Source organism: Archocentrus centrarchus, chromosome 10, assembly GCF_007364275.1.
Source record: "Archocentrus centrarchus isolate MPI-CPG fArcCen1 chromosome 10, fArcCen1, whole genome shotgun sequence".
Lineage (NCBI taxonomy): Eukaryota > Metazoa > Chordata > Actinopteri > Cichliformes > Cichlidae > Archocentrus > Archocentrus centrarchus.
The window spans coordinates 39276712-39302550 of record NC_044355.1 but is presented as its reverse complement, the minus strand read 5'-3'; the positions used below and the strand labels follow the sequence as shown (position 1 = coordinate 39302550).

General features: G+C 43.7%; 3 protein-coding genes across 4 annotated transcripts; 2 read left to right on the top strand and 1 right to left on the bottom strand.

Moving 5' to 3' along the window:
- Positions 1-4506: 4506 nt before the first annotated feature.
- On the bottom strand, positions 4507-9877 carry selenot2 (selenoprotein T, 2). Of its 2 annotated transcripts, none has more exons than XM_030739613.1 (6): positions 9640-9877; positions 9221-9346; positions 9022-9148; positions 8608-8695; positions 4990-5133; positions 4507-4764 (listed from the first exon to the last, which is right to left on the bottom strand). In XM_030739613.1, the coding sequence occupies exons 1-5, from the start codon at positions 9840-9842 to the stop codon at positions 5012-5014; spliced, it is 666 nt and encodes a 221-aa protein (XP_030595473.1). In that variant the 5' UTR covers positions 9843-9877; the 3' UTR covers positions 4507-4764; positions 4990-5011. The 2 variants fall into 2 exon arrangements, with proteins under 2 accessions (XP_030595473.1, XP_030595474.1); XM_030739614.1 differs by having other exon boundaries at positions 9221-9331.
- Positions 9763-19104, top strand: cox18 (cytochrome c oxidase assembly factor COX18). Its single transcript, XM_030739612.1, has 8 exons — positions 9763-9904; positions 10058-10258; positions 12674-13061; positions 14070-14170; positions 14288-14442; positions 17500-17615; positions 17693-17800; positions 18680-19104. The coding sequence occupies exons 3-8, from the start codon at positions 12690-12692 to the stop codon at positions 18839-18841; spliced, it is 1014 nt and encodes a 337-aa protein (XP_030595472.1). The 5' UTR covers positions 9763-9904; positions 10058-10258; positions 12674-12689; the 3' UTR covers positions 18842-19104.
- A 431-nt stretch (positions 19105-19535) lies between these two features.
- On the top strand, positions 19536-25510 carry igfbp7 (insulin-like growth factor binding protein 7). The gene is made up of 5 exons (XM_030739442.1): positions 19536-20016; positions 20422-20531; positions 22092-22196; positions 22284-22410; positions 25231-25510. The coding sequence occupies exons 1-5, from the start codon at positions 19596-19598 to the stop codon at positions 25251-25253; spliced, it is 786 nt and encodes a 261-aa protein (XP_030595302.1). The 5' UTR covers positions 19536-19595; the 3' UTR covers positions 25254-25510.
- The last annotated feature ends 329 nt before the right edge of the window (positions 25511-25839 follow it).

Here is a 25839-nt window from a genome sequence, read left to right as displayed (position 1 = left end):
ACACAGACACACACCCGTTCAGTCACATTCATTTCCCTTTGATGACGTCCACATCTCCTTTATCAGGCTGGGACAGTAAGTTTAAATGGATCCAGTTTAAAGTCTCAGAGCTCTGATGTGCAGCCGTCAGCTTAGAAATAAACAGCAGCACTCAGAGCGACTCAGAAATAAAATGAACTGGAATTAAAATGTTTATCGCTCTGTGCACTAAATCACCAGATTAATGATTGTCTGCATCATTCATCCTGCACTGTTATATTTTAATGCTTCTTGTAGATTTTAATCACCATTATCTCTGGTCTAGGTGGCACAGGAGTCATTTCCTGTGGAAGAAACGTCACATGACCTGTGAAACCCCCCTTTTAGACTGGTCGATGCTGCCAGCCCCGCCCTTCTCATGTGAACACGCAGGAAAACCCTGGGTTACCTTAATAAGCAGATAGCCAGCTTTTGCCAGTGTTAGGGTCAGGCCATAAAACGGAAAGATACCCTGGGTATGCTGACCTCACTTCATGGTGCAGGGCCCTGGTGTCACACTGTGTGAAGCCCCACCCAATCACAGTCTACTTTAACAGGTGAAAAAAAGATGGATTAAGATCCAGAGGCTCCACAGACCAAATCAGGTCAAAGCTTTTTAGTAACAGAGCCTGAAGGTAAACTGTTAGGGTTCAGATATTTCGTGTCTCCAAACAGGAAGTGCTGACCAGCTTACATCACGGCCACTCCACCTACCTTCCTCTGTGGGCTCTTTGGATTTGTGCAGAAAGGTGCAGAAATTTGTCAGGATCAAAGAGCTCTGAGCAGACTCATCAGCACTGTGATGGAAACCACAACATGATACTGATGTCCATCCATTAATGGACTGTTAAATCTCAATTCACCCCAACATGATGCCATCCAGCAGGTTCCAGCAGGTTGCATAAATGAGAATACAGGTGAATATATCTTCATTACACACATCAATTAGTCAACCTGCAGGAGACCGAGGCCCCTCCTCATCACCCGATCACAATCAGCAGCAAGAGAGTGGAGGTCGTGCAGAGCATCAAGGGTCAACATCAGCCACGCCAGGCACATACAGGACTGCTGCACCAGGTGGGTCCCAGCCATAATCACACTGCCTCTTCTCCCCCACCCCCGCCCTCTGGGAGGCGCTGCAGGACACTGTAGTTCTGAACCTCAAGACTGAAAACAGCTTCTACCACAGAGCTGCTACACAGTGACAAACCCAGCAGTCTACAGCTCCACCTTCACATCCACCACACTGCACTCAGTCTTTGGTACACTGTAGATACCATTTCCTTATTTATCCCATTTCTATTTGTATTTCTACTTTGTATTTATTATGGCGACACCTGGAGGATGGCTCCAACCAAATTTCATTGTATTGGACAATGACATTAAAAAATCTTATGTGACCATGACTCACCTATAGGTACAGTGCACTCACCTGTGTATTTACCTCAGTGTTTGAACATTTTATTTTTGTTACTCTAATGCGGACTGAACACCTGTTTGAACACCTGCTCACCTGAAGAGGTGTTTGAACTGTTACAGTGAAGAATGAATCAGTCGTAAGGCTGCAAAGATCCCTGGTGGTGGAGAGCAATGTTCCCTCTAAGCTGCGCGCCTGCGCACTGCTCGCACATACTCAGCGCACAAGAAAATCTATGCAGCGCAAAAAATTGAATCCAACATAAACCGTAAACCACGTGTCAGACTCAAGGCCCGTGGGCCGGATTTGGCCCGCGAGATGATTTCAAATAGCTATTATTAATGGCCAATGGTAAACAGCGCTCGCACGACTTATACTACAAATCCCATAATGCAGTGCAACAGTTGCTGCAGGCCAAGACCTGTGCGCTAACCCATTTGTGTTGCCAATGACTCATTGATCAGTGATCAGCAGACAGCACTTTTTAGTGACATATAAGCAAGACGGACCTCCAAAAATGGCCAAATGAAAAGTGGGAAATGTGCGGGGAAAAGGACAGTAAGGGAGAAGATGCAGAGGGAGACCTGCACAGGTGCATCACTGCGTCACACAGCAGGAAGCGCTGTGCAGCAAAGTCCCGAAGACACAACGCGTCATTAGCACCGTAACGCAAACAGTGCCGGCGATTGTCGCTGAGGCACCCGTTGCGTGCGCTTACCTGGCGTGAACAGCTGTTTACACCGCTGAGCCGGCTGATCAAAGGAATTTTGAATTACCGTAATTCCGTGAAAAATTAGCAAATTTTCATCAGCTTGAAATATTCTAATTTTTCCTGGTATCATTTTTGAAGAAGAATATAATTTAATATTTTATTTAATGTGTTGAGGAAAAAGGTGCTGTATTCTGACCATTCAAATCATATTGCTGATTAAAATTATTTTTAATTCTGTCTGTGTCTTCAATTTTGGCCCTTCATATGATTGAGTTTGACACTCCTGCCATACTAATTAGACCAATAAAAATTTTTTCCGTACCATTTTGTACAGGAATTTATACTGTATCACAAGCTACAGCCAGAGGTGGCAAAAGTACTGACATTCTGTACTTAAGTAGAAGTACAAGTACTTATGTTAAAAAATACTTTAGTAAAAGTCAAAGTACTGGTTCAACTTCTCTACTTAAGTAAAAGTAAAAAAGTACAGGCTCTGAAATGTACTCAAAGTAAAAAAGTAAAAGTAGTTCTTTGGAGGATGTTTCTACCTGCTATTTTTGTGTAAAACTAACCGAAGCTCATTATATATTATTGTAATAATATAAAATAATATTACATGAGAATACAAACGTTATTCCAATCTAAATTTTAATCCTAATGAGTGCACTCAGCTTATGTAGGACACAAACTGTTAAAGGGAATTTAAACACAGCTCTGTTCTCTGTGTCCTCCATAGTAGAGGGTGACTGTGCCTCCACCTAAACACCAACATGAGGATACTCAGGGGTTACAGTGGGATTCAGAAGGTGGAGGAACCCTAAGATCAGCTGTAGTGGCTCTGCATGGGGAGAAGAATCACAGCTTTCTATTGTAGCTGCAGTAAATGATGTTGGTGTGCAGGCTGTGATCAGCTGACCTGCTGCTGCTGCTCTGAGGTTTACTGCTCTGTGTGGATGAACTGAACTCACAAAGATGTAACCCAGTATTTCACAGCTCTCTGAGCTGATCTCCATCCCCTACACTGACAGCATACAGGCTGTAGAAATGTTGGACTCAGTGAATGAATCTCAGCATCAGCAGCTTTGATTCAAACTCATCTCTGCTGCACTGATGTAACCTGTAACTCTGACCATGAACACAAAGTGCACCAACACAGAGCTTTACTGTAAATACAGTACAACAAGCTAACCTAAACTGCAGTATTTTCATAGAATCTTTGAATTACACAAAGTCAGCATACTTCAGTTTATTTTCCAGTCCTTACCTTTAATTCTAACCTCTCTTCTTCCTCTCCTGTCCTCTTTCTCCATCTCTGAGTGAACTTCTCTCTCTTTGCTCTCCCTGAAATACAGCAGCTCTTCTTTTAGCTAGCAGACACACTGTGTGACAAACTGCACACACTTTGTGTGTTTGCTGATATTTGTTGAGCATTTAGAAACGTTGCATTTACCTGCCACACGTTACTCCCTTCATGCTCGCTCCTCTTCAGTAGCGCTAGCTAAGCTGTTTGTGTGCCGCAGCGCAACTTACGGACTCGGTCCGGCCCGATTATAGCGCTATAAATGATACATTAATTATATGGGTTTGCGTATTTAATCCCTTTGTATGAGATAAGCCGGTGATGGAGGATACACCAGTACGATTGTCTCTTATGTGTTATTATTCCTCCGTTTAGGCTCAGATCGTTTGATGTTTGACGGCGCACTGACCGGAAATGCAAACTTCTCCCTGACGTGTTAAAAAGTAACGAGTCTGTTTGAAAATGTAAGAAGTAGAAAGTACAGATACTTGTGTAAAAATGTAGGGAGTAAAAGTAAAAAGTACTCAGAAAAATAAATACTCAAGTAAAGTACAGATACCTGAAAAATCTACTTAAGTACAGTAACGAAGTATTTGTACTTCGTTACTTCCCACCTCTGGCTACAGCACACATTCCATTGTGCAAAAATGTGAATGTTTTAATGTGAACAAAAAGTTATGCCTGAAAGATGCAATGTCTCATTTCTTCCAGAGCACGACCCTCACATATAACATAATACACATCTCACATCTCATGGATGACAAGTTTTTTTTTCCATTCTAAGTGGGCCAAATCACTAATATTAAAAGCAAACTAATGGAACTGCTGTAATCTGACTCTTTTAATAAGCCATGTAACTTCCTATGGGCCTGGTTTATAACAGCTGTAATACTGGTGTGTGGCCACAGTGTGCACATCTGACATTGCTCACAGTCGTCCTCAGTGTGCTCAGGGAGCTTTTGTGTATGCACATACACATAAAAAATTAGAGGGCACATTGGTGGAGAGTGTTTCTGATAATGATCTGCAGACAGGTGGAGCCACAAACAAGACAGGAAACATGGACCTAAAGACTTTATTTTCATAATAAAAGCTTTACTTTAAACAGCTTACTGCCACAAATCCACTTCCTGTCTACAAGCTAATTAGCACAGAGCTACAAGCAGTGCATTTTGGGTATTGTAGTGCTGAAGGTGACCTGGTGCAGAGGAGGCACCCAATTCTTGGCGAGGAACATCCAGCCGGGCCCCACAGAGTCTGTTTTAAGGCCCGCCCTTCATGAACGCCATCGGGAGAATGCCTCACAAGCTGGAGCACCTGAATACAGCACAGGTAACAAGAGAGAGACCTGAATACAACACAGCTGAGAACAGACAGGTGACACCATCTCACATGTTTTCTTCAAGTGTTTCAGGTATCTCACCTGTATTGATCTCACTTCTCTTTCCTGTCTATTCCTCACCGGTATTGTCCTATCCTTGATTTCACATTGACACAAACTTTATGTGAGTCTGTCACCATGTTCAGGGCACCTGTGTTTACCTGTGTGTGTTCACTTGCAGCTCTAAGTGGAGGTGAAGGTTGTGTGATCCACCTGGTTCATCTTCAGGTGGTTATCGAGTATCTGAAACATTTCTTGGATGTTTGGGACGTAACCAGACTGAAGCTTCGACCACAGGGGAACATCTGAGGGGACAACAGACAGTGTTACACCAGGAAGTGAGGTCAGAGTGGATGACCGCATTGTCACTGCCTGATCTGTACAAGGAAACCTTTGACTAGTCCTAAAAAAATGACCTCTTACCTCCTCCTGTTTAGGAAAAGGTACCACAGACACAGGTTTAATGCCCACTGTGTTTTAAACTATAATATCCAGGACAAAAAAAAATGCACATCTTACCTTTGTTGCTCTATAAAAAAGCCCTCCGTAAAGCTAGGACATCTTACTACTTATCATTAATTGAAGAAAATAAGAACAACCCCAGGTTTGTTTTCAGCACTGTAGCCAGGCTGACAAAGAGTCAGAGCTCTGTAGAGCCGAGTATTCCTTTCACGTTAACTAGTAGTGACTTCATGGATTTCTTTACAAATAAAATTTTAGACATTAGAGAAAAAATTATTCATAACCATCTCAAAGATTGATCTTCATGTTCGGCTGCTTTCAGCACTGCTGGTATTTGTTTAGACTCTTTTGCTCCAGTTGATCTTTCAGAGTTAACTTCAATAGTTACTTCCTCCAAACCAGCAACATGTTTGTTAGATCCCATTCCTACTAGACTGTTCAAAGAAGTCTTTCCAATTATTGATGCTTCAATCTTAAAAATGATCAATCAGTCTTTATTAGTTGGCTATGTACCACAGACCTTCAAGGTGGCTGTAATTAAACCTCTACTTAAAAAGCCATCACTGACCCAGCTGTCTTAGCTAATTATAGGCCAATCTCCAACCTTCCTTTTCTCTCAAAGACTCTTGAAAGAGTAGTTGTAAAACAGCTAACTGATCATCTGCAGAGGAACGGTTTATTTGAAGAGTTTCAGTCAGGTTTCAGAATTCATCACAGTACAGAAACAGCATTAGTGAAGGTTACAAATGATCTTCTTAGAGCCTCTGACAGTGGACTCATCTCTGTTCTTGTCCTGTTGGACCTCAGTGCAGCTTTGATACTGTTGACCATAACATTTTATTAAAGAGATTAGAGCATACTATAGGTATTAAAGGTACTGCACTGCAGTGGTTTGAGTCATATTTATCTAATAGACTCCAATTTGTTCATGTAAATGGGGAGTCTTCTTCACACACTAAGGTTAATTATGGAGTTCCACAGGGTTCTGTGCTAGGACCAATTCTATTTACATTATACATGCTTCCTTTAGGCAGTATTATTAGAAAGCACTGCATCAATTTTCATTGTTATGCAGATGATACTCAGCTTTACCTATCAATGAAGCCAGATGATGCACATCAATTAGTTAAACTGCAGGAATGTCTTAAAGACATTAAGGCCTGGATGACCTCTAATTTCCTGCTTCTAAATTCAGATAAAACTGCAGTTCTTGTACTCGGCCCCACAAATCTTAGAAACATGGTGTCTAACCAGATACTTACTCTGGATGGCATTACTTTGGCCTCCAGTAACACTGTGAGAAATCATTTTTGACCAGGATATGTCCTTCAATGCACATATTAAACAAATATGTAGGACTGATTTTATTTGCATTTGTGCAATATTTCTAAAATTAGAAACATCCTGTTTCAGCGTGACCCTGAACCCTCCCTTAGTTATGGTGCTATAGGCCTAGGCTGCTGGGGGGGGGGGGGGGGGGGGGGTCCCATGATGCACTGAGTGTTTCTTTTCATTAGGGTAGCAACTCTCAATTACTTTAGTAATCAAGTATTTTATCAAATATTCCATTGATTAAATTGGCTAAGAAATACTTTTTATGTATTAACAGTTCATCTGCATATCTTAACTTCTGTACTGCAGTTTTTCCCTGTGTGAAACAAACAAGGTGGATGGAGCAGCTACAAAGTTGTCTTTTCTTCATGTTGCTGATCAGGTGGTTGATGAAGGACCTCCAGCTGTTTCCCAGTAAAGGTTTTAAGGTGGTTACAGGAACAAGCGCTGCTGCTTTGAACGTTAGAAAAATGTCTCCTTTCACTCCACCTGAGCTCACCGTCTCAGTAACGGCTCCGCCTCTTTCCCTGTGTGCAGACAGACTGCACAAAAAACAGCTGCTGCTGTTGTGTTATCAGTGTTTTTGTTGAAAAACAAAGAACAAAGAAAGAAGAAACTAGAAAAGATGTCCAGTCAGTGAGGGGAGAATTATTTTATTTTTGTATTGTGGTTTCTCCTTTTCTACCTCAAAAAAAAGATTTATTTTCCTAATGTTAAGGCAAACTTTGTTTTGTTACTGTTACATTGTTTCTAAACAAAAATGTTGATTGTGATAATAAAGTATTTTGTTGTCACGTACAATGTTTGGCGAAATTCTATCCTAGGTCTTTTGGATCCTTTGGATCTATGAAGCTTAAATATGAAAAAGTATTGGTATCGGTATATCAGCGATACTGGCCCTGCATTTACTTGGTATCGGATCAATACCACAATTCCCGGTATCGTCCACCACTAGTGGTAGCAATCCATTCAGCACGGCGTGCACAACACACACACACACACACACACACACACACACACACACACACAACACGCACAACACGCACGTGCACGCAGGGGTGTAGAGAGCAGTGAAGGTAGCAATGATCCACTTGGTGCTAAAGGGTCATTTGTTTTTCTAAATGATGGAAATCTTTGGCAGCGACAAAGAACTTTAATACTGCTAATGTGGTTAAACGCTCAGCTTACCTGGAGACACCTGAGCTGCAGAGTTTAAAAGAAGCATCGAAGCAACAAATTTGTGTCGAGGATTTTTTATCATTGAATTATTCAAGTTACTCGAGGAATAGTTGCAGCTCTACTTTTCATTCACCTCTTTTTACTTTGTTTATACCCCACTCTGTATTTAATCATTAATTATTATTAACCCCCCCCCCCCCCCCCCCCCCCGCAGATGACTGCCCCTCCCTGAGCCTGGTTCTGCTGGAGGTTTCTTCCTGTTAAAGGGAGTTTTTCCTTCCCACTGTCACCAAGTGCTGCTCATAGGGGGTTGTTTTGACTGTCCTCTTCCACTTACCCTGTTCAGGGTGGGGGCTGGAGCCTATCCCAGCAAACATAGGGCAAGAGGCAGGGTACACCCTGTACAGCTCGCCAGACTGTCGCAGGGTCAAACGATTTATTCTAATTAACATGTATTATGTAACATGTATGATGAAAAATTTACTACCAAGTCAAATTCTGTTTGTTACCTTTTACTACCTCGCAGAAACCCTGTAATCTGAAGGTAACAAAGTACTTTCGCACATTAGAACAAACTGGATCATGCAGCATTACAGCAGGAAGTGAGGTCAGAGGGAACTAATCAGAGAGGCTCAGTTCTGCTTCTGATGACTGAGATAAACAGCAGTAATCAGATTACTTATTACAGTACTGTGATATGAGAGTGATATGAGCCTATTGAAGTACTACAGTAATCTGAGTACTGTTATTAATGCCGCATCACATGTACAATGATGTCACAGCACTCTGGCCCAGTCAGAACTCACCATTCAGTGTGACCTCAAAGGCGCCGGTGGACAGGAAGTGAGTCTCCATCATGTTACAGAGGAAGAAGGCCATGAGGCAAGAGAAGATCTGCAACACAAGCACAGTGCCTGTTACCATGGTAACAGCACCACGGCTGACAGCAGTGTGATCACATGATCACTTTAATGATCATGGCATCTGGAAATAAATTCTATTGGTTTATTTAATTCATCATTAGCAGCTGAAATAGGAGCGTGGGAGGAGCCTTATTTTGAATTCTGAAGGTTCAAAGGTCAGCCGTGGCTCAGGCTGCACCAATATTAAGCCACTAAGGGATCAGCCAATCACAGCACAGACAGAGCCTTGCCCCGCATGTCACAGATTTAAAGTTCACACCCACGTGCTCCGCCCACCCATCAGTGAATGGGAGGTACCTTGTTGTTCTGACTCCAGGTCCAGGCCAGCGGGGTGTGGAGGCCGAGGAGGAGGAAGGGGTTCTGACCACTGATGATCAGCAGGATGGAGAGAAGCTTCAAATATGAGATCAGCTGAGCCACACACCTGAGGGGGGAGGAGCGAGGTTACAGACAGCAGTAGAGGGTAGGGGCAGAGCTTGCAGTAGGAACAGCTCACCTGCTGAAGGGGGTGGGGGGGTAGTTTTCTCCCTGGATGTGGATGTCCGGGTACACCTGGCTGATGGCCTGAGAGTACTCCTGGAAGACTTTACTGTAGCCTCAGGAGATACTGAGAGAAGCACACCTGTCAGGTTAAGTCATATGACCAACATCAACCATGTGTGACGAGCGGCAACTGACTACCAGTTTTACTGATCCTAATATTGTGACGGTGGTCAATAAGCTGATCAGAAGCACCGACAGCCAATCGGCAGAAAACCAACCTGAACCTGATCATCCAATCAAATCTGAGTAAATTCAATATGACGGTAGGCACAAACTGAGCCTGCCTATGAGGTCGGCGGATTCAACCCATTCTCTCTACGCTGTCTTCAGCTCTTTAACTCTGACGCGCCGTTAGCCTCTGTGCTAACTCACCAGTACTGGAACCGCAGCACAGGGCTGCTGTACAGCAGCGCCTTGGCGGGCTTCCCGGGTTCCGTGTTCGGCAAGACGGCCGGGTCGTCGGGCGGTTGGTGTCCACCCTGCGTGCTCGATCTTCCGAGATAAATGTCTCGGAGCGTGAGCGCTGTGAAGAGGAGCAGAGCAGTAAAGAGCCCGGTGTGGCCGTACTCGGCCATGACTGCAGCCTGACGGAGGAAACGGAACTATCCGTTTCCGCTCTGATCTTTCAAAATAAAAGGTGTGAATGCCGGTTATTTAAACAGATTCAGCTGGTTTTGAACGGATTCTGTGAGCTTTTTGTTTGCAGCGAGAAAATAGGTTCGTGTTCATATAAACTGATGATTCAGTGATCGTGTTTATTTTTTTAATAAATGAAATTTTTTTTCTATAGCTTCCCGAGTGACGTCATATTCATCCGACACAAGGTGGTAAACAGTGTGATGTCATAACAGTGGGACGCAGTGCAGCGTGTGGATGGCACCTGTAAGGTGAAAGAACAGAAACGAAAAAACAAAAATAAAGTCCGAATTTGAATGATTTGTTTCTCTTCTGGGATCCAGGGACAGAGTACCTAACAGCTGACGTCATACAGGTATGTTAAAGATAATGACGCTGTTCAAGGACATTAGACCGCAGTAACACATTTGCATGTGCAGGTAAAAACATTGAATTATTAGTATATTTACCTCAGCTGCAATAACAAAGCTGATTTTCAGTTACCTGAGGAACACCTGAACGGAATTTCCTTCTTACAGGAAGCTGAAAAAACGCAAACAGGAAGTTTAAATTTAGGGAATTCAACATTTCTTTGTAAAGACATTAATGGAAAAGAAAGAGAATCTGAAAGCAGTTTTCTCAGAAATAAACGAAAGGAAATGTTCATGCAGCTGCAGGTTAAGTTGGAGAAAAGAGCTCGAGGTGCTTTTATAAGATCACACGGGGGGAAAAATCCTCTAACAGTCAGGAGAAGAGCAGACAGGAATTCAATCAACTGTTTAATGATAAATGGGATTATTAAAGAAATTAGTGTTTTTATTTTACTCATTCTGCCGATTAATCTGACATCTGTTTCGATCAAATTAAGAAGAACGTCCACCGCACTCATGAAACTTTTAAGAAGCTGCGTGAATCCTGAAAACCGACGAACTGATGCAGGTATAATGAAGACGGCTTTCAATAAATCAGGTGGGCTCACTGGTAACCTCTGTCAGTTCCTTTGGATCGAGGTGATAAATGTATTTAAAGCCTCAGAGGAGTGTTTGCAGAATGTCAGCTGTGAAACCCGGATCAGTCACTTTGATCAGGATGCTATAGACTGATTATAGTTTATTCTCTGCTGCTAGATTGAAGGAAGGTATTTCATCATCAGAGACGCAGTCAGACTCGTGTCAGACTAAAATGAGCTTTTGTTTTATAAAGCATTCGACTCAGCTGAGCATCCTTTTATTTTGAAAACGCTGAAGCACTTTGGTTTGGTAATAAATTTATAGATACAGTTGAAATTTTGTATAAATAAACAGCTCTGTAGATCAAAGATGCAGCAGCTTACCACTGCTGTTTATAACGGTGGCAGAAATGAGATCCTTTTAGATCAAAAACATTGAAGGGTTACATGTAATGACAGGCAAGTATAAATCAGTCAGTAGACGATGACACAACTGTATTTCCTAAAGATGAAAATCTAATTTTGTTAGCTGGAGAGTTTTACAGCTGAACTTAAATAAATGTGAAATATTAACAGTTACCCTGCAAACAGCCTATAATTTAATGGTCGGACCGAGGTAAAATATTTATATCTAAAGATGGAACAATAACTGACTAAAAATGTCTCAAATATCAGAAAAATTAGCCTCCTCTCTGCCCAAATCCACAAAAATGATGAAAACAATAAATCATGTCAATTTAAAATTTATATGGAGGAACAGATGTCAGTACTTAAGGAAAGCTGATATAGTTAAAATCTGTGAGGAGGGCGACATTAATGCGACTGATTTTAATATTATGAATGTGTTTTGAAACTGAAATGGCCAGAATCAGTTATTAATAATAGGAATTACTGTCCTCAGTGTGGTTTTTCAAACACTGGCTGGAACAGGATTTGTGTTGTGGTTTTGAGTGTAACTCAAGCCCTAAAATGACTCTCAGTTCATTTGATGCATCCAGCTTGGTTCTATTCAGTGATTTATTTCCCTTGCAGTACCAGACACACTCTGAGTGTGTCCAAACTTTTGACTGGTACTCTATTTATGTGCATGACTTTGATACTTTGTCCCTTGCATTGTTCAGTCTGAGGAATGGTTGTTATTTACACCTGAAATGTAACAGTGCGTACACTGTTGCACATATTAATGTCAATAAAGATTATTTAAAAAACACAAACAGGAAGTTCGTTCTTCTTCTTCTCCACACAAACTGTGACAGGAAAATAACCTGATCACAGTCAGGTGTGACTGTTAGTTTTCAGCTTTAATCCACATTTAAATATCATGAATTCTCAGGGTTCAAAGGTCGGCCACGGTTCAGGCTGCACCAATGAGAAACCACTAAGAATCACAGATTTAAACGTAGGACGTCCACGTGTGAAATCCTGAAAATGTTTCTTTAGCTCTGAGGAGCCTCATCAGCAAGGTCAGGGTTAACCCTGACCCTAGGGCTAACCTAGGCAGTTACACAGCAACATGTTAGACTTTTGCCTTGTTTGTTCCGCTAGTCTGATTGATTGATCGATTGATTGGCTGTTGCAGCTCAGCTACGGTGATTTTGTTCTTTCACTGTTTGAGGATGCTGCATTCAAACTGGATTTCCACCAGTGAACATTTTTATTCTCTAATCTGTAAATAATCTGATATTTATGATAATCTGTAAATAATCTCCTGATAGGAGGACAGAAGGCTCGTGCCCCCTCAGTGTTCCAGCCGAAGTATTCACATTTTGTGCCGTGCTGGTTCTCCACTCGGTCAGATGATATTTTCAGGACTCTAATTGCCTGTCTGTGTCGTCTTTTCAGGACTGTGCGGGTCGCCATGTTGAGTGCGGGTGGGTCCGTGAGGACCCTCAGGCTTCCTGTACGAGGACTCTGTTCAGCTCTGATCCTCAGGAAGTCACCTCCATCTGTCCTCACCTGCCCTGCTGCCCTCTACCTTCGTAGACCAGGAGGGGGCACCCATCTGTTAGGTGTGCGGGTCTTGTCAAGTGTGAGTGGTGGCGATGCTGCGGGTGGATGGTACGGCAGCCTGTCGGACTCAGCACCGGTTCACCTGTGTGAACAGCTCCTGGTGAGCGTACAGCAGGTGAGTGGGTTTCCATGGTGGCTGAGCATCGGCGTGGCGACACTGTCAGTGAGGACGCTCATCACCCTGCCGCTCGCTGCCTACCAGCTGGTCATTATCTCCAAGGTCAGTAGGGTGGGGCTTCATCTCCCGGTTGCCTGTCTGATGTCATTGTAGTGGTTAGCAGAGTCACCTCACAGTGAGAAGGTTGCTGGTTCAAACCCCAGCTGGTTCTTCATGTGTGGAGTTTGCATGTTTTTCCTGTGTGGGTTCCCTCAGGGGTCCACGCCTTTGCTGAGTACAAAGACGTGGTCATTAGGTAATAAGTTGGCTGTGGAGCACATGAAGAGCAGTACCTCATTCTCTACACTTCAGTACAGCCTGGTCCCAGACAGTGGTCTGCTTGAAGCACTGCATGAAAGTATGCTTAAATGTGGCTTATAGTAGAGATGTATAGTAAGCTGAGAAAAGTCGGTCAGTGTACACAGAGACGTCCAACATATCGATCGCGTGATCTCAGATCAGAATTTGATGAGAGTCTCGTGATGTTTTTGCCGCCTGTCATCCGTCTTTCTGGTTTTAAAAACAGAACGCAGTGCTCCCACGTCTGTGGATCTGACCTCAGACTGTAGTCCGTCCTCAGGGGGAAGAAATATTTCAAGAATCCAAACATCTCTTCCTCCTCCTCCTCTCCCATGACTTCTGTCCTCCTCTTCCTCCTCCACATGTTCTTTTAAATTGAGCTAAAAAAAAGCCTCTGAGACTCTGAGCTGTTTTCCACTGCAGGAACATTTACAGTAACAACTTCCTGATCTGTTTCCTTTATTTACCAAACTCTCAGCCGACACATTGACTTTTAATTGCCTTTAAATTTTTTGGCCTCTTTGTGTTTGGGAGGAACACACTGCAGCTCAAAAGAGACTGTGTCCAGCCTCTGAGAGGCTGCTGCTTTGTCCTGAGCTTAACCAATCAGAAGAAGAGAAGGTACTTACACCCTGAAAGAGTTCCTACAGGTCAGAGCAAAGGTGTGAGCTACACCTGAAACAGGATTTTCTGCAATGGAAAACACTCAGTAGTAATCATGGTAAACCCACCCCCCTAGTCTAACCATAATAACCTCCAGGTGATGTGCAGGTGGAGGCACTCCAGGTGGAAATCTCCAAGCTGGCCAAGAGGCTCCATTATGAAGTTTCAGTTCGCACGAAAGAGAGAGGCTGGACAGAGAGACAGAGCCGGTGAGATGCAACAAACAAACTGACAACAAACACACAAAAGAAGAACCCTCAGAGATAAAACATTCTAAGGAGGCTTAACTAGAACCCAGTTAGAACATCAGCCTGTCCCCCTTCTAGGTTCCAGTTCAAGAAGAACCTGCGGCGGATCGTTTCTCAGCTCTACGTCAGGGATAACTGTCATCCCTTCAAAGCCAGTCTGCTGGTCTGGGTTCAGCTGCCGCTCTGGATCAGTCTCTCTCTGGCCCTCCGAAATCTCAGCCTGGATCAATCTGGTAAGAACCTGGACCACATCACATTACCTGATCCCGGTCTATAACCCAACCCAAGACAATAAGATAAGACAACAAAAGACCATATACAGTACTGTGCAAAAATCTTGAGCCACTCCTCATTTCTGTATATTTTCAATTCAATTCAATTCATATAGCTCCAAATCACAACAAACAGTCCCCTGAAGGCGCTTTGTGTGGGGTGGCTGTAGCTCAGTAGGTAGAGCAGGTCACCTACTGATTGGAAGGTCAGTGGTTCAATTCCTGGCTACTGCAGGCTGCATGCCAATGTATCCTTGGGCAAGATACTTAACCCCAAGTTGCTCTCCGACCGTTCCGTCGGAGTATGAATGTGAGTGAATGTTAGATAATTAAAGCACTTAGCTTAATTAATTAATCATGGAAGTGCTTGTATGAATGGGAGTGCATGGGTAAATGTAAAACGTGTTGTGTAAGCGCTTTGAGTGCTCATATCTGAGTAGAAAAGTGCTATATAAGAACTAGTCCATTTACCATTTACCATTTGTATTGTGGGTAAAGACCCTACAATAATACAGAGAAAACCCAACAGTCAAAACGACCCCCTATGAGCAGCACTTGGTGACAGTGGGAAGGAAAAACTCCCTTTAACAGGAAGAAACCTCCAGCAGAACCAGGCTCAGGGAGGGGGGGTCATCGGCTGTGAGGGGGGAGAGAGACAGAGATTAATAATAACTAATGATTAAATGCAGAGTGGAGTATAAACAAAGTAAATAAGCTGAATGAAAAGAAACAGTGCATTATGGGAACCCCCCCCAGCGGCCTAGACCTATAGCAGCATAACTAAGGGATGGTTCAGGGTCACCTGATCCAGCCTAACTATAAGCTTGATCAAAAAGGAAAGTTTTGAGCCTAATCTTAAAAATAGAGAGGGTGTCTGTCTCCTGAATCCAAGCTGGGAGCTGGTTCCACAGAAGAGGGGCCTGAAAGCTGAAGGCTCTGCCTCCCATTCTACTCTTAAGTATCCTAGGAACCACAAGTAAGCCAGCAGTCTGAGAGCGAAGTGCTCTATTGGGGTGATATGGGACTATGAGGTCTTTGAGATAAGATGGGGCCTGATTATTCAAGACCTTGTAGGTGAGGAGAAGGATTTTATATTCTATTCTAGATTTAACAGGGAGCCAATGAAGAGAAGCCAATATGGGAGAAATCTGCTCTCTCTTTCTAGTCCCTGTCAGTACTCTAGCTGCAGCATTTTGGATCAGCTGAAGGCTTTTCAGGGAGCTTTTAGGACAGCCTGATAATAATGAATTACAATAGTCCAGCCTAGAAGTAATAAATGCATGAATTAGCTTTTCAGCATCACTCTGAGAAAGGATGTTTCTAATTTTAGAAATATTGCACAAATGCAAAAAAGCGGTCCTACATATTTGTTTAATATGTGCATTGAAGGACATATCCTGGTCAAAAATGACTCCAAGATTTCTCACAGTGTTACTGGAGGCCAAAGTAATGGCATTCAGAGTAAGTATCTGGTTAGACACCATGTTTCTAAGATTTGTGGGGCCGAGAACAAGAATTTCAGTTTGATCTGAATTTAGAAGCAGGAAATTAGAGGTCATCCAGGCCTTAATGTCTTTAAGACATTCCTGCAGTTTAACTAATTGATGTGCGTCATCTGGCTTCATTGATAGGTAAAGCTGAGTATCATCTGCATAACAACAAAAATTGATGCAGTGCTTTCTAATAATACTGCCTAAGGGAAGCATATTTTGCTTCCGGGGAGACAGACTTTGTTGTAATGTTCTGAAGTGCTCTTGAGCAACAGTTCTCCAGCTCTGTGAAGATCTTTCAAAGTTCTTCTTTGGACATCAGCTGCTTTTCCTCTCATTTTCAGTTGAGTCCTTGTAGCCGACCATTTTCAGAGGAACGTTTTTGTTTGTTAGCCTCTGACCTCTGACCTGTGAATCATTCAAGCATAAAAACGCTCCTAACTCAGGGATGAACCAGTGTTGTCTACACATAAAAGACAACTTAGCAAAGAACCAGTTTAAACTGTATCTTTAGGCTCTTTGTTATTAGCAGCCTGTCACAGAAACACATCATTTGTTCCCATTTCTGAATGTATGAAAAATGCCAAAGATAACTCTGTCAGCAGAAAAAGAGCTGTTAGCTGCAAACTTAGTATATCTCAGCATGTTGTGCTGTGAGTCCTTAGAAAATCTGAGGAAACTGGACACATGGAGGACAGAAGAAGAAGCCTAAAAAACTCTCTACAGCAGATGATCAGGATCTGAAAGTCACGTCCTTAAGAAACAGGAAGAAATCCAGCAAAGACCTGACACGGGACCTGAGAGCTGCATCTGGACCTTCAGCTGATCCATCTGCTGTTCACTGAAGCCTCATCAGAGATGGTCTGAGTGGAAGGGCGGCTGTCAGGAAGCCTTTCTTAAGGAAGGGAAAAAGGGAGGTCAGGCTGAGGTCTGCCACATTACACCAGAACTGGACTGAACATCAGTGGAACAGGTCTGATGGAGGGATGGATCCACATTTGAAGGTTTTGGTACAGAGCAGGTCAGCATGACAATGATCCCAAACACACTGCAGTGCAGTAAAAACACCATCAGCCATGGATCGGCCTCCCTAGAGCCCAGACCTCAGCATTACTGAAGCAGGGTGGGATCATCCTGGCATTCAAAGAAGAGCTTTGAATGTCCTTCAAGGAGCCTGGAGAACTGTTCCTGAAGACTGCTCAAAGAACTTAGAGGGAGCTGCCTCAGAGGGTTCAGGATAAAGGAGGTCACACCAAATAAACCAACTTTTAACACTGTTAGACGTGTTTTTGTCTTATATGCTGTATTTCCATCTATGTTTGCATGTGTCAATAACTTTCTGCACCTTTTTCTAATTTTCCTGCAAAGTATAAAGAAATGAGGGTTGGCTCAAGACTTTTGCACAGTACCGTAAGATAAGCTAACTTTTGCCTAGTCCAGGATTCAATTTGTAGCAGCCTTAATCCAGGACTGAAACTGGGTCTGGATCAGTTCTGGTCCAGTAACGTGACCGCTGTGTTTCCGGCAGACCTGCAGGGGGAGCTAGCAACAGGAGGTGCTCTGTGGTTTCCTGACCTCACCATACCAGACTCCACCTGGATCCTACCTGTCTGTCTGGGACTCACCAACCTGCTGATCGTGGAGGTCAGTTTGTCAGCAAGTATGTAATGACCTGACCTGTGAAGTCATCAGTCTAAACTTCCTGTTCTATTCTTTTTCAGGTATTTTCTTTGCAGAGAGTCTCAGCATCTCAAACCCAGCGGCTGGTGCTGAACGCCATCAGAGGATTTTCTCTGCTTATGATCCCCATCGCTGCCACGGTCCCCTCTGTGAGTTCAAGGTGCACTTTTCTCTACCTGAGCTCTGAGACCAGATCGAAGTGGCTACACGCCCCATTCAGTTGTCAACAGGAAATCAGAGTTTGATCTGTGACCACAGATTATAGATTCCTGTCATCTTTTATCAGGATTCAGCATGAAGATGTGCAGAGCGAGGGTCTCACTCATTGACACAGTACAGGTGATGAAGGTGCACAGGTGATGAAGGGGTACTGAACTGGTTGAATGAGATGAAAATTATTCAGTGTTGCTGAATAGCAGGAAATCTTCATCCTTTATGTCAGTTGACCATGAGTGTCACAGCCCCACCCTCTCTGAGCCTGATCTGAGCTCTAATTGGCTGATATGTTACAGGTGAAACATGATTATGGAACAGGTATGGCTCACTCTGAATGGGTCGGGTCATGTCTGACAGATATTGTGAGCAGAATTGTGATCTGAAGGCTCTGTTGTGCCAGACATATTTGCTCTTTCAAGAGGAGACTATAGATTCTCTATAGATTCTCTATAGGCTCCTCTAGTTAATCTTTGTCCTTTTATTTATTTATTCATGTTATTTTTCCTATACACATACCTGTGCCAGAGTTGACAGGCTAAGAAAGAGAAAGAAAGAGAATGTTTTCCACCTCTCCTCCGTCCATGAAATGTTGGTACACCTGGCTCAGACACAGGTGAGCTCGACTCCAAGTGAGGAATGTTTCGTGTTCAGATCTGTCCAATCGATCAACGTTCAAACGTGTTGAGTCGCGCTCGCATTCCTGCCAGGTCACCATCTTCTGTTTAGGGTTTTATTTTGAAAGAACATTCTTGTATGTTAAACTGCTTAAGGTGTTTTATTTTGAAAAGATGTTCCTGTGTCTCTCCTCCCAGTCAATGGCTCTGTACTGGTTTGCTTCCAGTCTGGTGGGATTCAGCCACAACCTCCTCCTTCGCTCTCCTTCAGTCCACCGACTCCTTCGGCTGCCGACGCCTCGCTCGGCGTCTCCGTACAGAGACCTGCTGTCCGCCTTCATCGCCAGATACTACAAATGAGCGTGTCATCAGCTGATGCAGCTGCAAATGTCTGCTGTGAACAAGCTGATGACAGCAGACTGGTTCATTCAGGAGTTTTAATATTTATTGACTGACTGGAACCATCTGATGATCCAACTTCCTGTGAGGACCTTTGATGTTCCTCTTCTGATCTTTGATTTAATATTAAGAAACTGAACGCCTCCGATCATGTGATCGCCTCAGACATTTTTTGTCAGACTTGTGTTTGTCTGTTCGATCACAAATAAACAAATTGACCCTCAGACTCTGAACTTGTGCTTCATTAAACTCAAACTCTCAGCCTCTGTGTTGATGTCCGAACAATAACAGGAAGTCAACACATGACCTACAACTGCCTGTTTGTTTCCCACAGACACTCAGCTGCAGAAATTTCAGTAAACTGAAATAGTTCAGCACCCCGTCAACGGTGGGACCAATCAGAGCAGCTGTTTGATTGATCAGATCGATCAGATTTTTCCTGTTTTGATATCTGTGTGTGTCTGAAACATGAATGAAGCTTCAGCTGTCTGATTCTGTAGTTATAGAGTGGAAGTACTGTAACATACTGTAATACAGGATACAGCACAGGTATGCAGTTATACACCAATACTGTACTGCGCTGTGTTTCTGGGCTGAGGCTGGGATCAGCTCTGGGTGGAGGCGGAGTCTTGCACTCAGAGCTGCTCAGTTTCAGCCCCTCATTCTCAGATGGTTTCAGACTGACTCAGGACTCAGACCTGCTCTCGGCTCAGACATGAAGTCTTTCTGCCTCCTCTCTCTGATCCTCCCGGTCCTCTCGGTCCAGTTCTCTGCCCCTGCGGGTTGTGGACCCTGTGACCTGGCTCAGTGTGCTCCTCTCCCGGTGGAGGGCTGTGCTGCCAGCTCTCTGCTGGACTCCTGTGGATGCTGCACCGTCTGCGCTGCTGCAGAAGGTGAGCTGTGTGGAGGCCGCCGGGCTGCAGCTCGCCGCTGCGGCTCTGGTCTGGAGTGCGTGAGAAGCAGCGAGAACAAGAAGAACAAGATGGGACTCTGTGTCTGCAAGAGCAAGTATGAGGTCTGCGGGACGGATGGTGTGACCTACAGGAACAGCTGTGCACTGAAGACTGCCAGCCTGAGAGCCCAGACTGAGGCCAAAGAACCCATTAACATGCAGAACAAAGGTCGCTGCGCTTCAGGTGAGACTGACACACAGGTGAGGTCACAGGTCAGGGTATCAGTGATGTCCTTATAACCTTCAGCATTTTATTTGTCCTTCTCTGAACCCTTCAGCATGAAAAATGGGTCTCTTGCCCTGAGTTGTGACTTTCAGGCTTCACACAGTCTGAAAAATAACCTACTGACAAAGTTCAGGGTGACAAGATTCATTTTAATCCTTTGACGTAATGTTGGTTCAGTGGACTGTGAGGCGGTCCGTCAGTCACAGGCTGATGTCTCTGATAATCCTCCATCCAAATGAAAACATCACATTCCTTTCTACACGAAAAGCCTCACTGAGCATGCTCAGAGCAAACTGAATTCCTGTGAGTTCACTGAGGACTTTCTGTCTGGGCCTGTTTCATCTTTTCTCTCTCTGTCTGCAGCTCCGCTCATTGTTACTCCTCCAGGTGAAGTGTACAATGTGAGTGGCTCTCAGGTGTACCTGAGCTGTGAGGTGGTGGGTGTGCCCACACCTGTCCTGACCTGGAAGAAGGTGAGTGTGTCTCATCACACAGCACCTTGTGAGGCAGCTTAAAATGTGGGTTTTTCCTCCATGAAAATAAACACTCAAAGTTCTGGCGTGACTCCTCGGAGGTGCAGACTCCCTGTTCACCCCCCCATTTCCTGCTGGCTTCCCTGCTGACTTCCTGTTTCCTGCTGCTGCCAGTAGAAAGAATGAAAATTCTCCACCTATAAACATAACGCAGGAAATGATCCTCATTCATATCTTTCTCTGAACAGCAGCTAACGTCATCTGGTAAATTCATCTCACCTTTATTTATACAGCATCAGTTCACAACAACAGCTGCCTCAAAGTGGTTTACACTGTAAGGAACTGAGCCTACGGATTAGAGGGAAAAGCCCAACAACCAGACCACCCTGTGGGAGCAGCACTTGGTCACAGTGGGGACAAAGAGCTCCCTTTTAACAGGAAGAAACCTCCAACAGACACATTTTATTAGTAAAAACTTATATTCATTAAGTTGTTGCTGCTGACAGCTCAAGGAGTCAACAGAGTAACTAGTTTTCCAGGCCACAAGTGATCTGAGTCAAGGTGTGTATTTGTAAATTAAACCCAACCTCTCTGATTGGTTGCCTTCATTTTCAGAGGAGCCTCCATATCCAGATTTGTATGCAGTGAGGATGTAACACTATTAACAAGACACTCTGTGGGAGCAGAGTTTAGGCATTCATGGCACTGAAGAGCAAAATAGGGGAGGAATTATATCCTTAAACTCAGTTACAGCTCTCTTTCAGGGAAAACTTAAATGTTCCGTTTCTATGTCTAAAACCAACTGAGTCTAATAATCGTTTAAATGTTGATGCTTTGTTTTCAGCATGGATGTTAAAATCACCCACCATAATAATATCATTTATCTGAAATGAGCACTAAATCAGTTGAAAGTCTGACAGAAGCTCTGAGTCAGAGGACGATAATCAACAAAACTGTTTGTGTTTTCCAGTTAGGGTGCACGAGGCTTAGAGTCAGGCCTTTAAATCAAAACTCTGGCTTAATGAGCTAAAGATAAAGATTGCTGTTCCTCCTCCTCCTCCTCGGCCTGTGTCCCCAACATATTATTATTATTATTATTAGTGTTGTTGTTATTAGAATTGTAAGGATTTATTTGCAGCTGTTCCAGCCAAATCATTCAGAGCTAATAGTAATGCTCCTGGGCTTTGCTTATTTTTCTGACTTCAGAAAAATATTCTGACAGGCTGATGGGTTGTTCAGTACATTACCTGCAGGCTCAGGTGTGCTCAGGTGTTTCTATCGGCATGATGAGTTGCAGCCTGTTTGAAGAGAACAAACACACAGGGTTTCACTAAGATCTGAGCAGATCAGAGCTGTGGTGAAGCAGGATGGCCAATGATCACAGGTACGGTCCCGCCACTGAAGTCCCAGCGTGTCGCTCCACTCAATGTGTCTGAGTGAGAACCCCATTTAAAGACCAGAGGGGTTAGAAGACACCGGGTCACAGAATCAATAAGGGGTTGGAGTCAAATTTCTAAGGTCGGGATGAGGATGATGATGATGATGGGTCTCTTCTTTCAGGTCCTCAGTGGGAAGAAGATGGAGCTTCTTCCCGGAGACCGTGACAATCTGGCAATCCAGACTCGAGGAGGACCGGAGAAACACGAAGTGACCGGCTGGGTGCTGGTCAGTAAACACTGAGTTTACACATGATGTCACTACTGCAGCATTCTGACGGACCAATTAAAATGGGCCTTGGTGTTTATGTTTCAGATCTCGCCTCTGACCAAAGAAGAAGAAGGATCATATGAGTGTCACGCCATGAATGCCAAAGGAGAAGCTTCAGCCGTTGGAGCAATTCATGTGGTTGAATCAATTGATGACATCACTGTCAGGAAAGGTAACACCTACAGCGACATCACACGCAGTGACATCACTGATCTTGGACTCAGGAGCACGTAGGATCAGGATTTACCTAAGCCTTTTCTAAACTTTTAACACCACCATCAGATCCAGATGTTTTCAGTTTCCCAAATGTGGATTAAGCTTCTTCCTAGACTAAAAACAGTTCAATGAAGAAAAAAGTTTCCAGTCCAAGAACAAGACTTGATCCACGTCTGGGAAACAGTCCTAAAGTCATAAAGGTTTTGGGCAGCCGTTTACTGAAGCCTTTAAGATTTAAAATAAAACACCTGCAGGGACATTATCAAGATTGTATCAGGTGGGGCCTGTTCCTTTGTTATTCTGTGACAAAGTAAGCAGATAAAAGATCTGGAGTTGATTCCAGGCATTTCCAGACCCAGTTCCAGAGCCCTGGGCGCGACTGTGTGGTTCTGCTGAACAGGTTTTGTTTCTCTTTCTTCAGTAATCAGACAGCATGTCATACAGGAATGAGTTCTCTAAATGAAGAGCACCTCAATGAGTACAGCTTCACCAAACACTTTAAAGTATCTGACATGAAATGAATAATAAGGCAGCTGGAGCCTAGCATGGTTTTATATGAATAGTACTACATTTAATGTGTCCACACATACCTGCTGCTGTCTTCTTCCCCTCTCCCCGATGATCTCCTCTTCCTCCTCTCAGTGCCTCTTTCCTGTAGCACTCCTCTCCCTCTGTCTGCTGCACTTGTTCAAAGTGTTGGAACAATGATGCTAAAATGATGCTTCTCTCAGGAAAAGTGCACTTTGGAGAAGTATCTACTTAAAAAAGGAGCTAACACTTTTTTTTTTTAAATCCAAAAGAATGCAGGAAAAGCAGGAATATTCCTCACATACTTGCTTCTTCAGTTGTGAGGTACAGCCTGACTCCTTCGTTTAGCTAAAGTTTCAGGTCATAAATTAACTGTGAGCTGCTGCTACAGATAACCTTCAGACTGAACTGAACTACAGTGTTTTCATCCTGAACAGAAAATGTCAATTTTCATAAAAGTTGGACACCTTTTTTTCATTTTTCCTGTCATTTAGCATCTGCTTGTTTAATTCATTTTGATAATAATAAATCCACCATAGTCAGCTGAGTCTGGGAGAAACTTTTTTTCTACCCATGAAATCATTTTGTGATTAAAACAATTTATTTTTATATTTGCTTCTTGGGTAATCTTTTAAACATATACACTGCTCAACAAAAGAAAATAAAGAAACTCTTTTTAATCAGAGTTCAGCATCAAGATAATTAAACCTCTGTGATATTGATGAGGTCAGTAAGTATCGGGGGGGGGGGGGGGGGGGTGTTCATGAGATTACCAACAGGTGCACTAGAGGGGCAACAATGAGACCCCCCCCAAACAGGAATGGTTTCACAGGTGGAGGACACTCACATTTTCCCCTCCTCATCTTTTCTGGTTTTCACTAGTTGTGCATTTGGCTAGGGTCAGTGTCACTGCTGGTAGTATGAGGTCATACCTGGACCCTACAGAGGCTGCACAGGTAGTCCAACTCCTCCAGGAGGGCTCATCAATACGTGCCATTGGCAGAAGCTTTGCTGTGTCCCCCAGCACAGTCTCAGAGCATGGAGGAGACTCCAGGAGACAGGCAGGTACTCTAGGAGAGCTGGACAGGGTCGGAGAAGGTCCTTAAGATGAGAGCAGGTTCACCCTGAGCACATGTGACAGACCTGAAAGGGTGTGGAGAAGCCGTGGAGAACGTTATGCTGCCTGTAACATCGTTCAGCATGTTTGGTGGTGGGTCAGTGATGGTCTGGGAGGCACATCCATGGAGGGACACACAGACCTCTACAGGCAACGGCACCCTGACTGCCATCAGGTATCAGGATGAAGTCCTTGGACCTGTCAGACCCCACGCTGGTGCAGTGGGCCCTGGGTTCCTCCTGGTGCCTCATGTTGTGAGAGTATGCAGGAAGTTCCTGGAGGATGAAGGCACTGATACCACTGAGTGGCCCCCACACTGACCTGACCTAAATCCAACAGAACACCTCTGGGACATCATGTTTGAGTCCATCTGATGCTGCAGGTCACACCTCAGACTGTCCAGGAGCTCAGTGATGATCCAGATCTGGGAGGAGATCCTCCAGGACACCATCCATCATCTCATCAGGAGCCCTGATGTTGTCAGACATGGTAAACACGCATGTGGGGGCCACACAAACTACTGAGGACTGCTGTTGTTGTTCCAGCCTGCTGCACCATTGATCACTTTGATTTTCAGGGTATGAGTTCAGCCTTTGTAGGTTGATCCTTCTCATTTCCATCAAACGATGTAGCATCCTTCGATTCCTCACACACCACCCAGTCCATATCAGTGCAGATATCCAGCAGGAGGTTTTCCACTGAGATCTGATGTGATTTCAGTTCCTGTAATGTTTCTGAGCAGCGTATGTATAAATTAAATAACATGTTTAGAAACTCAACACAAACTTCAGTTCAATTGAATTTTATTTATATAGCGCCAACTCACAACAGTTGCCTCAAGGTGCTTGACTGGCCCTCACACTGTATTGTAGGTAAAGACCCTACAATAATACAGAGAAAACCCAACAGTCAAAATGCCCCCATATGAGCCCCTTTAACAGGAAGAAACCTGCAGCAGAACCAGGCTCAGGGAGGGGCAGTCATCTGCTGTGAGGGGACAAAGACACACCTGCTTCTAATTAGAAACTATAGTAAAAATTAACCAATACTCACGAATGAATCTCTATTTCTAAAACGAGAACTCCACTTTATTGACCTGGTAATAAACCTGATGATGTCATTTCCTTTCAGTGACGAAGGAAGACGAGCTGTGATCAGCTGATCTGAGGAGCATCGCAGAAAAACCTGAGTTTCTTTTTTTTTTTTTAGATTGTCAAACTTCAGTTTTTTTTTCTACACTACATTTTCTTTTTTACTTTGTGAAGTCTTTGTTCTCTGAGCACCAGAGGAAGACTTTTATTCTGAAAAGATCAAACAGGTATGCTTGATTAGTTATTGATCAGACTGAATACAAATATAAACTTTAAACTGCATGTTTTTTTTCTGAATTTAATAAACTGTAATGCTGATGGTTTGTGTGAATCTGATCTATAATCGGTACTTCAGCTTATCAATGATCAATATGAACATACATGTTTATATTTTTCTCAGCCCAATTTTCACATGACCCTTCAGACGTCTTTAACGTGAGCGTGATTATCTGATTATCTGAGTTTTTGTTGATCAGCTGACTCAGTCATTGGTCAATATCCTACGACAGGGATCCTCAAATCCAGGCCTCGAGGGCCGGTGTCCTGCAGTGTGTCTCTGCTTCAACACACCTGAGTCACATATAGAAGTCATTAACAGGACTCTGGAGAACCTGACTGCATACTGAGGAGGTAATTCAGCCATTTGATT

Bases quoted from the DNA above. Each gene is read 5' to 3' on its own strand.
- cox18 (XM_030739612.1), top strand. From the start codon at position 12,690: ATGTTGAGTGCGGGTGGGTCCGTGAGGACCCTCAGGCTTCCTGTACGA. The intron at 13,062-14,069 runs GTCAGTAGGGTG...GGTGATGTGCAG, and splicing joins AGCTGGTCATTATCTCCAAG to GTGGAGGCACTCCAGGTGGA. The intron at 17,616-17,692 runs GTCAGTTTGTCA...ATTCTTTTTCAG, and splicing joins CCAACCTGCTGATCGTGGAG to GTATTTTCTTTGCAGAGAGT.
- igfbp7 (XM_030739442.1), top strand. From the start codon at position 19,596: ATGAAGTCTTTCTGCCTCCTCTCTCTGATCCTCCCGGTCCTCTCGGTC. The intron at 20,017-20,421 runs GTGAGACTGACA...CTCTGTCTGCAG, and splicing joins CAAAGGTCGCTGCGCTTCAG to CTCCGCTCATTGTTACTCCT. The intron at 20,532-22,091 runs GTGAGTGTGTCT...CTCTTCTTTCAG, and splicing joins CTGTCCTGACCTGGAAGAAG to GTCCTCAGTGGGAAGAAGAT.